The 17068-nt window shown below is 43.2% G+C and overlaps 1 protein-coding gene across 1 annotated transcript; it reads right to left on the bottom strand.

The window, feature by feature from the left end:
- Nucleotides 1–1882: 1882 nt before the first annotated feature.
- On the bottom strand, nucleotides 1883–12874 carry Psmd6 (proteasome 26S subunit, non-ATPase 6). Its single transcript, XM_041662733.1, has 8 exons — nucleotides 12656–12874; nucleotides 11997–12202; nucleotides 8864–9009; nucleotides 8463–8682; nucleotides 8193–8301; nucleotides 3914–4082; nucleotides 2222–2299; nucleotides 1883–2089 (listed from the first exon to the last, which is right to left on the bottom strand). The coding sequence occupies exons 1-8, from the start codon at nucleotides 12798–12800 to the stop codon at nucleotides 1993–1995; spliced, it is 1170 nt and encodes a 389-aa protein (XP_041518667.1). The 5' UTR covers nucleotides 12801–12874; the 3' UTR covers nucleotides 1883–1992.
- Nucleotides 12875–17068: the final 4194 nt, after the last annotated feature.

The raw sequence follows: 17068 nt of genomic DNA, 5'->3' as shown, positions 1-17068 counted from the left end.
CCTTTGGCTCCTGCACTCCCCCTGCTCTCCTAAAGGAGTTCCCTGAGTGAGGGAATTGTTAGAGACATTCCATTTAGGGCTGAGAAACATGCTACATTCTTAGGCTGTACTCAATTCTTTTATTACTAAAATAGATTGTATACTTAACCTTGACCAAAAGGTTAATAAGCATTTTATTATCAGGTTATCATGATAAGCACTTTTATAAATCCTTAGCTCTGATTTTTAAATACTTGAGGCATATTCAACAAGCCTCCTTCCCGTCCACTACAAAGCACCTCCAAGAAACTCATTTTAGCTGGGCAATGGTGGCACACGCCTTTAATCCCAGCACTTGGGAGGCAGAGGCAGGCAGATCTCTGAGTTCAAGGCTAGCCTGGTCTACAAGAGCTAGTTCCAGGACTGTCACCAAAGCTACAGAGAAACCCTGTCTCGAAGGAAAAAGAAGTCATTTCAAGTTCAAGTGTGGCCATGTTACCCTACTTCATACCGTGACTACATGGTCCTGATTTTGAAGTGCATACTTCTAATATTTTGGCGTGGAGAATCTTGTTTACAGTGTGTGTCTCTGATTTCCCATCCCATTAATTCATGCAGAATTTTAAATGGAGAAATGCTGAATTTTATTACTTTTCAGTCAGGTGAGATTATGTGTTTTCATTAATACATTAATAGGTCATTTCTGTGAATCGATGTGTTCTTAAAGCACCAGAAACCTCTTTCTCTCCTTCTTCCTCCCTTGCCTTCTATAGCAAAACTCATAATTTGGTTGGGCGGTGGTGGGTGGCACACGCCTTTAATCCCAGCACTCTCAGGAGGCAGAGGTAGAGTTCAAGGCTAGCCTGGTCTATAAGAGCTAGTTCCAGGACAGCTCTTCCAGGGCTATTACACAGAGAAACTCTGTCTCGAAAAGCCAAACAAAGGGACTGGAGAAATAGTTCAGAGGTTAAGAGCACAGGCTGCTCTTCCAGAGGTCCTGAGTTCAATTCTCAGCAACCACATGGTGGCTCACAACCATTTGTAATGAGATTGGGTGCCCTCTTCTGGCCTGAAGGCATTCATGCAGGCAGAATACTATATACATAATAAATAATCTTAAAAAAAAAAACATAATTTGCCTCCATCAATACTCTAGGATAATGTTCTTCTTTAACTTAGGAGATCTTCTTTTGACCGTTTTCCTGCCTAACTCTTAGCAAATCTTGTTGACTCTACCTGGTTGAGCATTCCAACTGAATGTACTATGACAGAGCAAAACACTTTAAGTCCAACCTGGTCATCCTTTGTTCAAAGTGTCCCCATTGTCTCTCCTACTCCCCTTAGGCACCAATTTGCATAATCTTATACTCATGTAGTTCACAGAATAGAGTTCCCTTCACAACCTAGATCCCTTTTATATTCTGTATCTCTCTCCATAGCACTAACCCCCTAGCATAGAAGGCAGAATTTTGATTACCTTATGATCACTGTGCTCCTAGTTAAAAAAAAAAAAAAAGATTCATTGTGGCTAATATTTCCACAGCATCTGTTCAGGTAAGTCATATTCTAGAGTCTAGTTCGTGCCAGCTTCCTAGAGAGGGACAACACTCTTTAAAACAAGATTGTGCCAAGAAAAGTTTTTATATTTTATCTAAAGTAGGAATCACTGTTGAGTTGTGGTTAAGAGCATCTAAAACTAAGAGATTTCGCATCAAGAGATGATCATCTTGTGCCACCTCCCTAATTTACTAATAAGGCGGAGCTGCAGTGAGTAAACCTGACTACAGCCTTTATACTGTGGACCACACGGATAGGCAAAAGCTGAAAAACATTTTTCATTAATAATTCAGTTGGCATTGGTGGACCCATAAAGACATTTATGTTTAAGAAAAGAAATCCAACATAAAGAAACAATGGCGTATTTATTTGATGCTATTGAAGTGGGCACACAGTGAAGAAATTTATGAAAGAAAGCTTCAAGTAACATCTGTAAGAATACATTTTTAAATAGTTTTACATGTTAATTACTCTGGACAATTTCTGAACCCTGTTTAGCAGCAAGTCTCCTTTCTTGATGGTTTCTTGGTACTGCCAGTTCTTGCTATCAGGTCTATAAAGTTAAGGAAAACAATAAATTATTTAGCAGCCACGTGAGTCCAAACAAGAGCTGACCTACTTGCGTACACAGGCACTTAAACTCCCCTATTATCAGCAATAACAGATGATGGGATAATAGGAATACCTGTTGGTTTCTACTATTTCGTTGACTTTATCGATTTTGCAGTGTAGCCTTCCAGCAGCAATAAACCTGGACAGTTCCCTGATTCAGAAAAAGGAAAACAATCCACCATTAGTTTCAGAGAACAATCAAAAGAAATGAATTCTGTCTTAGAGGTGAGATCTCATTCTCCTCAAGCTTCAGCTACCACATATACATAAAATACCACAGGTACAGTGCTCAGAGGAAACCAGGCAGGAATAAACTGCTAGAACCAACAAACCCTGACCCCAAATGCAACAGCCACCTGTACTGGAAAAACAGCTTATTCTTTCCAAACACTATCTAGTTTCTTCCACTCTTGCTTATGCTGTCTGAGAACACAAATGGGAAAAAACAACAACAAACCCTGCTTTGACTCCATTTCTTAGCACAATTTACAGAGAACTACACACTTTAAGGCGCAGTCGCTTCGGTGAATCACCTGTGAGCTGCTGTGTTGAGTCTCACACTGTCCCCTTATTCTAGTGCAGACTTTAAGGCTAAAGGGGGAGCAACTGTAACGCCAGCTTTCAGGATGCTGCAGCAGGATTGCTTTCATGAGTCCGTGGGCTACAGAACCAGAAAGCAGGTCTCGTCCCTGTGCTCATGAGCCTCTCCCAAGCCACTCCTCCCGCCAGCCCACAAGAAACCCAGCCGACACAGCCTGCGTTGGTGACCAGCCTAGACTTGAGAGCAGGATAATTCAGAAGTAAAAAAGCAAAATGTGGATACTGCCCATCTATGCTTGTAAGGGTTATTTGAAAAGCTAACGAGTGAACCTCTCAACAGGGGCTGAGTGACTTAGGGGTCTATACATCTCAGTGAAGACAAGCAAACCCCAAGACAAGTAGGAGTCAGATCCTACGAACATCTGTTGACGTCTGAAACTTGCCTGGAAGTTATTATGTCTTCAGAAAGTGTAATACAAAATTCACTGTACAATTTAGAATATCTTTAGGTTTTATAATAAACTATAATTTAAAAATATATACAACACAAGAGAACAGTCAGGTTTAAATGCAAAGCGCACCACTTTCCACCGTGGACCGCAATGGCGTCCCCTACCACACAGGTCTTAAACTCTAAGACCACAGTCAACTGCTACACCTTAGCTATGCTACAACTTGCTCCCATCTTAAAGCTGTTCCTGCTTTTTCCTCTTCTACATGTGGAGATCTTCACATGTCTGACATTTCTGAGTCACAGCACACTTTACCTCTTCAGGCATGACATATCTGACGCACTTCCCAACTGTGCAATCTGTACTGCTGTCTTGTTCTGAGGTTTGTTACAGTGCATTAAAAGTCTGATCAATCAGTGATTCTGGTCCCACATTCTGACATCAACTTAACTCCAACAGTATCATAGGAAATGGCATTAAATACAATATATAAAAGAAGGTCTGGGCAGCACTGTGAGCAGTGCAGAGCGCTCCTCTGCAGCCGTGGGGAACTGGTGAAATGACTCGAGCAAAGCACTTCCCACGCTTTGCACTTTCTCATCTCCCTGGGAACTGTATCCCAAGGAAGTCACACATGGGCAGAAGTTAAAACAATACTTCAGAAAAAGTCTTTGCTTTGTTTTCCTTCGTAAAACTGAGGGAAGAAATGTAAATTTAAAAAATGTAGAAAACCACATTAAAAAAGTTTTTATGCATAAATTTGTTAAACTTACTGGTCAATGAATTCCACACCCACGCCAAACGCTTCTGCCATATAGCCAAGGGTTAATGACCTATATGATTCCAGCAGCTGGCTGTACGCATGAATTCTCATTTCTCTTACGTAGTATCGGTAATGTGGTGCAAAAAGCCAATCCTTTTTCATTTCCTGTTCCACGATAGCTACAACAAATAAGATGACAAATTACAATTCTTCCTCTCACCTAAGGAACTGGCGTCCAGCAGCTTTGAGTCCAGTATGGATCACTGTTCTTCACCATCCAACAACGGCAGAAGCAAAGACAGACCTACTGGAACTACACCCAGATTACAGCATAAAAGTGTTCCATTGCGGAACTTTTCATGTACTGAAGCAAAATTAAGTAGTTTCATTTATAATTAAAGAAGGGATAATGATAGATGAGAGACAAGAACCAAAACGACATTTTTACAACACCACAAAACAAGCAATAGAGAGTAATAAAACCTATTATCAGAAATGTAAAGTTTGAGGACAAATTATAATAATTTATTTTTTTATTCTATGTATGTTTGCTGGGTTTTCTGTAACTGGGGTTGCAGACAGTTGTGAGCCATCATGTGGGTGCTAGGAACTGAACCTGAGTCCACTGGAAGAGGAGTCAGTGTTCTTAACCACTGAGCCATCTCTCCAGCCCAAGGACAAATTATAAACTACGAGGCTTACGTAGCAGTAAATTGATAACAAAATTGAAGACCAAAGTGTACATGAGATATTAATGGGCAATCCACAGGAATATAAATCATCTTACTAAATTCTTCTGCTCTAGATCCTAAAACATGATACAAAATTAGTAAGTCATATACAGAAAATGGCATTAGCCACATGGTTACATAGCCCTCGGCCGGGGCAATAGATAGCAAAGAACTCCGAGAAACTTCACAGAAATTACTACTAGACAGCAGTGTTAGTAAGCACTAGTGCCAAGGCAGGACGAATAAGAAAAAGCTGCAGAAGTTTAAGAGGGTAGAGACAAGATGAACAAGGGGATTCGATGTAAACAAGCTGAAAATCCCAGGAAAAGCAGTAATTTAGGCTGCAGTCTTTTAAACAGTTATTTCTTTAGAAGTAAAGAATGAGGTTCGAACATGCTGTGACTCTATTCATGTGGATGTGCCATCAGACAAGCAAAGCTATCTATCAAGGAGGGGTCAGGACTACAACCAGGAATCTGCAGAGCACAGATTCATGTGGATGTGCCATCAGACAAGCAAAGCTATCTATCAAGGAGGGGTCAGGACTACAACCAGGAATCTGCAGAGCACAGATCCAGATAAAGTTCCTAAAAGACGACAGAGACAAGGCAGGGGCCACCAAAAGCAGTTAGTCACTGAAAGGAAGCCAAAGAAAACAAAGTTCTGTTCATCTGGAACCAAGTGAACAAAACTGAAAAATGAAGTCTGTCCTACATCCAGTGAGAAGGGTGAGAGGGAGCAGGCCACGAAGACGTGTACACACTCCTTTAGTCTTCTAAAATGTGGACATGTGTTCTTTCAAAATACTGTGAGAGAAGTACAGGTGATGTGCACAGAAATTGGCTCAGATTTTCTAGGGGCAGAGGAGTCAAAGTGTATTAATACTCCATCTCTCAGATCCCAATCACCTAAGGAACTGGGTGCAACAGCTCAGCTACCTGCATGTTCAAAGCAAGATTACTTTACAGGGCTAAGTTGAGACCTTAGAGATCTATCAGTAGACACAGGGTACACCCCAAAAGCCCTTCAACAACAAGAAGCTCTAAGGAGCTCCATTTGGTTGAGCACTGCACTTGGTCCACGCTCGGAGTCACAACTGTGATTTCAACAGCGCACTCCTGGAGGACTCCATTTCCCATTTCAGGGTAAGAATGGAGTGGGAGAGGTGGAAGCCCGTACATCCAAAAACTATCAAATTCATCAATTTCGTTTCACTAGAAAAATACACTTTTCTATTTCCAGCCATTTGTATGCAAAATTCAAGAAGTCCTTGTTTTTTACTGCTGAGTAATACTCTAATATGTATATATTCCATACTTTCTTCATCCATTCTTCCATTGAAGGGCATCTAGGTTGTTTCCAGGTTCTGGCTATTACAAACAATGCTGCTATGAACATAGTTGAGCATATACTTTTTTTGTATGATAGGGCCTCTCTTGGGTATATTCCCACGAGTGGTATTGCTGGGTCCAGGGGTAGGTTCATCCTGAATTTCCTGAGAAACCGCCACACTGCTTTCCAGAGTGGTTGCACAAGTTTGCATTCCCACTAGCAATGGATGAGTGTACCCCTTTCTCCACAACCTCTCCAGCAAAGGCTATCATTGGTGTTTTTGATTTTAGCCATTCTGACAGGTGTTAAGATGGTATCTTAAAGTTGTCTTGATTTGCATTTCCTTGATCGTTAATCCTGAGTGAGGTAAGCCAGACCCAAAAAGAGGAACATGGGATGTACTCACTCATATTTGGTTTCTAGCCATAAATAAAGGTCATTGAGCCTATAATTTGCGATCTTAGAGAAGCTAAATAAGAAGGTGAATCCAAAGACAAACATATATGCATCCTCCTGAATATTAACCTTCATCAGGTGATGAAAGGAGACAGAGACAGAGACCCACATTGGAGCACCAGACTGAAATCTCAAGGTCCAAATCAGGAGCAGAAGGAGAGAGAGCACAAGCAAGGAACTCAGGACCGCGAGGGGTGCACCCACACACTGAGACAATGGGGATGTTCTATCGGGAACCCACTAAGGCCAGCTGGCCTGGGTCTGAAAAAGCATGGGATAAAATCGGACTTGCTGAACATAGCGGACAATGAGGACTACTGAGAACTCAAGAACAATGGCAATGGGTTTTTGATCCTACTGCACGTACTGGCTTTGTGGGAGCCTAGGTAGTTTGGATGCTCACCTTACTAGACCTGGATGGAGGTGGGTGGTCCTTGGACTTCCCACAGGTCAGGGAACACTGATTGCTCTTTGAGCTGATGAGGGAAGGGGACTTGATCGGGGGATGGGAGGGGAATGGGAGGTGGCGGTGGGGAGGAGGCAGAAATCTTTAATAAATAAATAAATTAAAAAAAAGAAAAAAGAAAAATACACTTTTTACAAAACAGCAGCAGCAATTGTCAATAATCAGCTCCAACCAGAGGAGGTTGCCTTTATTATCTTAGTAATTTAGCCATCAGTAGCAAACCAAACAGCCAAGAAAGAGTTCAGTCACCCAAAGAAGCACACTGGTGTACACGGGACTCTGTAAATTAGTTGTTAAAGAACACAAGAATTGTATGCAGATTATGTTTTCAATCCACAGACCTAGCTATTACATTATTACAAAAAAAAAAAAAAAAACAAAAAAAACAACCTTGGGCTGGAGAGATGGCTCAGCGGATTAAGAGCATTGCCTGCTATTCCAAAGGTTCTGAGTTCAATTTCCAGCAACCACACAGTGGCTCACAACCATCTGTAATGAGGTCTGATGCCCTCTTCTGGCCTTCAGGCATACATGCAGAAAGAATATTGTATACATAATAAATAAATAAATAAATTTTTTTTTAAAAAAGATCCTTGAACGGAGTGATGATTAATCTCAGTCTCAAGAGATTCAGAATTCCCTACATCTTCACCACAGACCCAAGAGTAAACCATCTGCACACATTCGCTCTGCTGCTCAAGAGTACAGTCAGGTCAGACAAACTTCCAGGTCACAGGGTCAGACAACAAACAGTTTAGGCTTTGCTAACCACACAGCTCTTTGTCATATATTCTTTTTCTATTATTTTAAACACCACTTTAAAAATACAAAACTCAGCTGGGCAGTGGTGGCGCACGCCTTTAATCCCAGCACTCAGGAGGCAGAGGCAGGAGGATCTCTATGAGTTCGAGACCAGCCTGGTCTACAAGAGCTAGTTCCAGGATAGACTCCAAAGCTACAGAGAAACCCTGTCTCGAAAAATAAAAAAACAAACAAAAGCAAAAGTCAGACCGAGCTAGCGGAGCAGTAAAGACATCGACAATCCCCAGGGCCCACAGGGTGGAAGGGAAGGAAACTCTAAAACTGTCCTCTGACCTTCACATTGCACCTTGGCATACATGTGCATACACACACAATCATTCTTACATATGGAGACAGACAAAAACACATCAAGGTTGCTGACATTCCACTAAGCAAAACAGGCAGAAAACGAGTGAAGACCCTGTATCTCTCACATGTGAAAAACCCAGTTTTGTTTATTTATCCATAGGACCAGCAGATGAAGACAGATCACCAATCCTTACCTAATGACTGGAAGAAAACCGAATAGCGGCACTCATAGAGAGCAAACAGGTACTGCCGGACTGCAGGGAGGCTGTGCAGCACTTCAAGAATCTCTGCTCCTTTAATGACCTAGGTATGAAAAAAAGCAAAAACAAAAAACAATAAACACATTTTAATCATTTCTGTGTTTTTAAATTAGGAAATCATGAAACAATTTTTCTCCCTGGAAATTGCAGTGAAAAAAAAAAAACAAACAATTTTTAAAAGGGTATTATGGTTTTTTTCTTTACCTTTTCCCTAAGATCTGGTCTTTCTAAGGCAATCATACTGACGTAAACGGTGTAAGTCACAAACGTCTTATAATCCATGAGCTCATAGGATGTAAATGTAGAAACTGTGTCAAGAAAGAGCTCCGCAGCCTGCTTGAAGTCACGGATAGCCACACAGTACAGACCTTGGTACACTTTCAGCCTGTTTCTCCTGTCCCAGTCCCCGCCTTCTTCAATTAGGCTAGCAAATAAGACAAAAGAATCAGATAATGTTAATTCTTGAAAAAAAAAAAAACTTCTAATTTAAGTATTTCAGTAAGTAAGTCAAACTCCCAACTATAAACAAAACAAAATGGGTAAGCTTAGGCCTACCAACTTATTAGCAGCCCATAACCTCCATGCTTATACCCCGTTAAAATTACCTTTTGGCTTTTTCTGTGTTTCGAGTGATGAGGTCGTTATCCATATAAAAGAGGCCAATCCTTAGGAGATAAAACACGATATCTAGTCGGTGACCCAGGGCCACAGTCTTATCGTACGTCTTGCGAAAGGCTGTCAAAGCTCCCTCCTGTCAAATTCAAGACCAAAGCGGGAAAAGTACACAATTTAGCAATGCCATCAACTTTCCAGATTTCCCAGGCAAGAGTGGTCAGGAAAACAGGAAGGAGAGATGAAGTGAGAAGACAGGGAGAGGGAGGGCCAATGCTGTACTCGCAGTAAGGACCAAGGGGTTCCTTCGGCTGGACAAAATGTAGACAACACCCAGTACACTGCACTCTGAGAACAAACTCATGGAAACCACTGATATCTGTTTCCATAGCCTCACTGCTTCTGCCTTTAACAATTATGTTACTTCAAAATAATTTCACTATAAATTATCAATCATTTTAAGAAGAGACTTGTGTCACTGATTAAAACCACTGAATCCATGAATATACAATTTCATCTCTAAGAACTGAAATAATCCTGCTCTTTACAACACACTGATAAAATCAGACATTTGTACTTGTTTTTCAAAGCATGACTAGCTAGTTTGTTTCAGTTATTATTAGTCATGCTTCATAAACGTATAAAATGTATAAAAGCAGTGTACCCAGTACCCAGCCCTGGGTCTGCAGTACTAGTCCTCACTAGGAACAGGGGATTTGGGGAGAAACAATGACTGCCAGTTTGCAGAGTAAAGTTAAAATAGAGGAGAGTTTATGCCATCTGCTATCAAAAATAAAGGTAAGCATGTGAGTCCACCAAAAGGACAATGAGGCTATGTTAGAGGGACTCCACTAACACATCTGCAACAAACCAAACATAACACATCTGCAACAAACCAAACATCACAAAAATCAGTTTGCAAACAATAAGAAAACCCACTGCATTCATTAAACACGTAGAAACTGTCAAAATATAAAACCTAACTTTCTTTTTGGGAGAACGCCTCTGAACCAACAGAGAAGAAATGTAGCATTACCACACAACCATAATTACCTGATGCGACCCATATTCTAGATGAAATTCAAGACCTGAACCAAACCTTCAAATCTCACATCACACAGATCACTCTCTGAAATCTCACATCACATAGAACACAGATTACTCTTTCAAACCAAACCACACTCACAATACTTTCAATGCTTCTATATTTCCAGATTTTTACAATGACCAAGTCCTAAACTTAAAAAACAAATGTTTTGGCCTGGAGAGATGGCTCAGCCGTTAAAGGCTAGACTCACAACCAAAAATATAAGAGTTCGGTTCCCAGCACCCACGGTTGTCCTTCCAGGTACATAAAAAAAGAGAAAGAAAAAAAGAAAAAAAAAAGTTTTAAATCCAACAACTTATAATTTAAGTCCTTCCTTGCTAGTGCAATTCTAAACCCTTTGCCTCTATCTTTAGTCAGCATGAGGTAGAAACACATCCTATTTTATACAAAAAGAAACAAACCTGAAGGAGCAGTAAATAGTGACTACTCAGACTAGGAATATAGACCAAGAAATCATATCCAAGAGCTCACACTATTTTTAAATATCGGAACCATGTCATCCTACATCTAAATACTAAGGAGTGAACCCAATACAAGAGCTATGTAAAATGACTGGCCATACATAAGAAAACAAACGCTCACCGTCCCAGCAATTTCACCTCACTAATCAGTATGCTATAGCAACACTGGCGTATAATCACAAGGAGACATGGGAACATGTTTTTCACCTCAGCAATTTGTTTAAAACAAAACAAAACAAAACAAAACAAAAAAAAAAAAAAACCAGCTTTTCTAGCTAAAGCAAAGGCAGCTGAAACAACGTGCGTGTCCTGCAACAACAGACAGCCTGCTCCACGGGGGATGGCAGCAGTGACCCAGAATGTTGAAGACGTTCTCTCAAGTGCGATGACAGATGGCAGGATGAGGAGGACTCCGGGGACATACTGTGGTCTCAAGTACAAAAACAGTGTTTACTACCCATTCTCTACAAGACATACACACACATGTGCGTAACTGCAAAACAAAAGAGCTTTTCTCTCAAAGTAGAGAGTAAGAAAAGTCAGACGGCTACATCTAATGTCTTAGACCCTAGAGTGGAAAATATTACTAAATCTTTTAGATCTATGTGCATGAGTGTTGTATTATACCTGTAAACGTGCTTGCCTGGTTGATGCCAGCAGAGGTCAGAAAAGAGTGTTGGATTTCCGGAACTGGAATTAAGGAGGGCTGTAAGCTGTCCTGTGGATGCTTACGAATCTGGGTCGTCTGTGAGAGCAACCAATGCTCTCAACCCGAGCCATCTCTCCAGCTCCTTATTGTCCATCTTCTAAAATGTACAGTAAATGCTTCCCAACCAAGTGAGCTACTACCAATGGCCCCATGTTATAAAGGGAATGAGTAAACCCTCTGTTTGTGCACTTGTTTTGGAGATTCATTTTTATTCTTTTCAAGCATGTGCATGTGTCTGTGTCTGTTTAGGGGTATGTGCACATGAGCGCAGGTGCCTCTGGAGCCCTTGGGTCTGGAGTTGCGAACCTCTTGATGTGGGTGCTAGGAAATGAGCTCACATCCTCCACAAAACAGTCCACACTCTTAAACCACCGAGCCACCTCTCTAGTTCCATGTGCACTTGCTTATAATGACACAGAAACAAGAATATACACCTGGCTTCGGTTCAGGGCAGGAACAGGGTACTGCAACATTATCATGTATGTACTGTACGGACTCCTCAGTGCCTGTAAACATGATCAGCCTTCCTTCAAAAAAGGTTTGCCAGGCGGTGGTGGCCCAAACCTTTAAGAACTTGGGAGGCAGAGACAAGCAGATCTCTGAGAATTCGAGGCCAGCCTGGTGTACAGAGCAAGTTCCAAGACAGCCTGAGCTACAGAGAAACGCTGTCTCGAAGAAACAACAATAAAAAGGCTCATTTATGCAGTGAGATAGTACCCAATATCAATCAGTCTGTACTTCCAGAGAGAAGAGAGCGTCTCTACTGATCTTGTCACCTATCTAGAGAAAAGAGAACATCTCCACTGACCTCAGCACCTATCCAGAGAGGAGAGAGCGTCTCTACTGACCTTGTCACCTATCTGACAGAGGTACTCTGCTTTGGCCATCATCGCGTCTCGAATTTCACTCTCTCCCAGATTCTTCTCTGCATCCTCCAACTCGTCATCCAAGCGTTTCAGCTCTTCTTCATTTGCCTTCTTCATTTTACTGAGGAGATCCACGTCCAGCTGCCAGTCGAGGGATTTGCACAAGGCTTCATAATAAGGAGCCATATCTAAAAGCCATAAATCGTGCACGGTCAGGGTCAGCCTGCTCTGTCCCACCTCACCAAAGGTCAGCCAGCAGGTGCCTACCATCTACGGGCCTGGGATAGCACAGCTAAGGAGTTGAAGGGGGGAGGCCCGCGTGAGGGCGAATCTCTACTAAGCCCGCAGGGAGGGACATCCTCAGGTTGCTCTGTCCAGCTCCTGTTCCAAAGCAGTCAGGGATAGACCCCCAACTGTCCCTTGACAGGGAGCGCAACACTGTCGGGACCAGAGCCACGGAGCCTTTGCTGGGACCAGCACCTGAGGCTTGTCCCGTGGCAGGAGCGAACCACGGAGGCAGGGCCCTCTCGGCGGCAGGAGGGCTCCCCAGGGTTCCCCGAAAAGCCCCAACGGGAGACACCCAGCCAGGCCACCCGGACCGCCCCGGCCTAGGCCGCTGACTCGGCGCTCCCGGGCCTCACTGTTTTCCCGGACGGCTGCCATCAGCTCCTCGCGCACCGCCGCGTTCCCGCGGTGCTCGGGCAGGCTGAGCAGGAAGCGCAGCTGCGCGATGCGCAGGTCGGGGTTCTTGGGCAGACCCTCTTCCTCTAGGTTTTCCAGCGGCATGGCAACGACAAGGTAGCCAACTGCGGGAAGACACCACAGTCCTGCACCGCCACCGGAAGCAGGAGGAGGCGGAAGGCGTCTTGTAGCCGCCAGCCTGACTTCCGGTCGCGTCTCTACCGCCTCCCGCCTGCAGCGTCCCCTGCTGGACACCGGCGGAAGTTCGCTGGAGGGCTTTCTATAGGTCTCAATTCTTGCATCTCTTCTTTTCCTTTTTAGCTATTTTCCTTATGTCACATTTGCAACAGCTAAAGTTCTGGAAATCCTCTAACGACGTGAAAATATAACGCCGAAGAGAGAAACAAGAAACAGTGGCCACGTTTTTCCAGGCTCTCTAATGTTAACCGTCTTGAGGCTAGGATGAAATTCTATTGGCACACATTGCAGGCGTGCAAACTGAAACATAACGTGGTTAGAAAAAGTGGCTGACTAAGTTAATACAACAGCTAAGCGGCAAGACCTGAATAAAACCTCTCTTCTTTACCTTTACAATCCACATTTTTGCCTGCTCTAAGGAAAAGGCAGACCCTGTATTTCCTAGTTTTAATTCAGTGACAGTCTCTCCAAAAACGGCTTTTACAGTATTTATTTTTGTGTGCACGTGTTGGACTAGCCTTCAGGATGGGAAATGGTTACATAACACCCTACTGTGGTGTTTGAATGAGAAATGTCCTACTGAGACACAGTTAATTGAAGACATGGTCCCCATTGGTGGTGCTGGTTGGACTCCTTAAAGAACCTTTAGGAGGTATAATCTTCGCTTGAGGATGTGCCTCCGTAGGGGTAGGCTTCGAGAGTTTCTGGCCTCTCTCCATTTCCGGTTCTTTCTTCGTTCTCTCTGTGTGTGGCTGAAGACGTGAGCTCCCAGTCTCTTGTTCCTGCCAACTGCTTCCACGCCTCTTCCACTATTAAGGACTCCCTGAAAGAGAAAGGCAAAATAAACTCATAAGCTGCTTTCGGTCTTGGTGTTTTCTCAAAGCAACGAAAGTAACTGGTACAACCACTGGATGCATTTACTTTTATTAATCCCTGCAACTGAGGCAGCTACACTACCCCAAGAGAATCTTATGCATAAGATCTAAGGCCAGGGGTTTACCACAGATGCTGAATTCCACTTTGAAGCATAGAAGCTTTATTATTACTATTATTGTTAGTATTATTATTATTATTACCCTCAGTACAGCAGTTGCACCTGAATCTGCTGCTGTTTCAATTATGCAGCTCACTGTCCTGCTGCTCAGGTCAAGGCCCGGCAGCCTTCTGCATCCCACCAGCCTTCTACAACCCACCAGCCTGCTGCATCCCACCAGCCTGCTGCATCCCACCAGAACCGCCACTGCCACTACAGTCAAATGTAGCTTTCTTTGTTTTTCCTTTTTGTTTTGTTGTTGTTGTTTTGGTTTGGTTTTTGGGTTTTTTTGTTTGTTTGTTTTTGTCTTTTCGAGACAGGTTTTCTCTCTGTAACAGCCCCGACTGAACTAGAACTCACTCTGTAGACCAGGCTCAAACTCACAGATTCTCCTGCCTCTGCCTCCCGAGTGCTCGGATTAAAGGCGTGTGCCACCACCACACCTGGTTCAAATGTAGTTTTTCACAAATCTCTACCATTCTATTTACCAGTAAAGACTCAAGAGTAAGATGTTGGGGTGAAAACCTAGCTCAGAGAGGTTGAAGGGTAACCAGGTGACCTTCCTTCTTAGCCACCAATCAAGCAAGGACTCTCTTCCACCATCTAAACCAAAAAAATGCCACCACGCTCCAAGTCCCTCCCGACTACTTCCTGTGCACCCCTCTATCATCTTACAGATACCCTATGACTCTCCTTTTTGGGGGGTGTTTTTTTTTTTTTTGAGACAGGGTTTCTCTGTAGCTTTGGAGCCTGTCCTGGAACTAGCTCTTGTAGACCAGGCTGGCCTCGAACTCACAGAGATCTGCCTGCCTCTGCCTCCTGAATGCTGGGATTAAAGGCGTGTGCTACCACCACCCAGCTGTAGCTGACCTCTTATGCAGGCCTTCAACTGTCCTGCGTCCTGAAGCATGATGCCCCATGAAGGATGTGTGGATCCAGGAGCCACGCCCTGTGTGATGGTTACCATATGCCTGACTTTTGTGAAAGTAGAATGCAAAGGTCTGTCAAAATTGATGCTAAGGGGCAGTCTATTTTATGCTACCAGGATGTTATAACTTTATATGGAAACTGATCCTCAGTCCCCCACAAGAGAGGTGCTGTAGAGGTTATCCTAAGACTTTCATGAAAGCCAGGCTGTGGTTAATCCCAGCACTTGGGAGACAGAGGCAGGTGGTTCTCTGTGAGTTCGAGGCCAGCCTGGTCTACAGAGTGAGTTCCAGGACAGGTTCCAAAGCATCACAGAGAAACCCTGTCTCGAAAAACCAAAAAAAAAAAATCCAAACAAACAAACAAGAAAACCACACACACACAAAAACAAACAAAACAGAAAACCTAAGACTTTCATGAATACATAGAGGTCAGGAGGAATTAGAGCTTTAAACCAAGCTCCTTTGTGACTATAAGGATCTTGCAAAGACTGGATTCTTACTACACATGGAATATGAATAAAATTATGTCCATAATCTAGTCATAAGCAAAAAATATTTATAAAAACTGGATTGTTAGTTCTGAGAAACATACAGTAAATAGCCACACCTTTAGCAAAGAAATTCAAGCTCCACTTTCTATGAAGATCAATCTTCCTGGCATCCTCATGCATGCCTTTACTCCTAGTAATTGCGAGGCAGAGACAGGCAAATCTCTGTAAATCTTAGATCAGCCTGGTCTTCACAGTGTGTTCTAGGCCAGCCATGGCAACATCGTGAGACCCTAACTCAACAACAGCAACAAACCTGTCTAAAGATGCTGTCTACCCAAGACATCAATATTTAGTGAGCTTCTCTTTCTCATATTCACCTTGTGCATAAGTCTGAAGTTCACAGACATAAGGGAACAAGAAATCAGGGGGGAAATCCTTAGCATTGCAGCATGTCTTACAGCCCCTAACTGCTCATGAGGCCACAACTCTCAGAAGAGGCCTGCAGCATGGGCCGTGGTCACCCTTCCCCACAGCACCCACAGGAGTGGTGGAGACCTGAATGGACCCAATTCCTTCCAAGGTGTATGTGCTGGTCACCTCTGACACTGTGGTAAAATACACGAGGGGGTAGAAACTGAAAATGTTTACTCTGGCCTGTGATAAGGGTTTACTTTTAAAAGAAAACCCCAGTGACTCAATATGTCTACACCCTTCTAAAAGCTCATTCAACTAGGAACTGAAGGCATTAACAAACTGATGGAGTTAGTACCCTGGTGGTTTCATCACTTCTCAATACCACCAGCAGCTGAGGCCCAAACCTTTTAAAACACAAACTTTTATAAAGCATTTCATACCCAAACCACAATAGGGTGATTACCAAACGCATTGTCCCCATAATGGGTCCTAATGGTGTGACCTCTTTCTAGCCAGGTGCCATGATTGGCCGTGGCCATTCAGAGTTTCCTCTACTTTATTTATCCTAAGGCATATTGGTTTCTCGCTTGGCAGAAAGACCCAGAATGAAGCTGAAAACACTGTGGCGTCCAGAGAATCGTGGCTAACAGAAGCAGGGACAAAACCAACGAATATACAGGTACCGAGTCATGCACCATACATTCTGCATGGAGCAAATCGGGGATGTTCGCCCACTGTGTGAAGATGTATTACTATGATTGGTTTAATAAAGAGCTGAACGGCCAATAGCTAGGTGAGAATATAGGTGGGACGTCCAGGCAGAGAGAAAGAAAGGAGGAGATGAATCTAGGTGCATGGGAGATGCCAACAAGACACAGAGGGAGTCAGCCAGACAGAATAAAAGAAAGGTAGAAAGCCACGAGGCGAAACATAGATTAAGATAAATGGGTTGATTTAAGTTTTAATAGTTAGTGGGACAAGTCTAAGCTAAGGCCAGGGTTTCATCATGAATAAGACGTCTCCGCGTCATTATTTGTGAGCTGGTGACTGACAGCAAAGCTTGCTACTGATCCCTGTGAGATGACGAGGACAATCGGCTTGGTTGTCTTCTCTACCCTGTCTACTCCAACCTGGCTTATACCTACTGGCATGGCCTTCCCTAGCCAATTCATTGTTTATGAGTTCGCCTCCACCAACTACACACACGATAGCTCCAGAAAAGCTTCTCATCTCCGTGGTGACCTCACTCTTTGGAGCTTTGGAGTCTCCTGCTGTGGGCTGGGCATCTAAGTGTGAATCCCTAAGGGT

This window comes from Microtus oregoni, unplaced genomic scaffold (assembly GCF_018167655.1).
Source record: "Microtus oregoni isolate MIOR12 unplaced genomic scaffold, Mior012 000013F_ref0000133, whole genome shotgun sequence".
In the NCBI taxonomy this organism is placed as follows: Eukaryota; Metazoa; Chordata; class Mammalia; order Rodentia; family Cricetidae; genus Microtus; species Microtus oregoni.
This window is presented reverse-complemented; position numbering and strand designations above follow the sequence as displayed.

Bases quoted from the DNA above. Each gene is read 5' to 3' on its own strand.
- Psmd6 (XM_041662733.1), bottom strand. From the start codon at position 12,800: ATGCCGCTGGAAAACCTAGAGGAAGAGGGTCTGCCCAAGAACCCCGAC. The intron at 9,010-11,996 runs GTCAGTAGAGAC...TGAATTTGACAG, and splicing joins TCTGTCAGATAGGTGACAAG to GAGGGAGCTTTGACAGCCTT. The intron at 8,302-8,462 runs GTAAAGAAAAAA...TTTCATACCTAG, and splicing joins GACCAGATCTTAGGGAAAAG to GTCATTAAAGGAGCAGAGAT.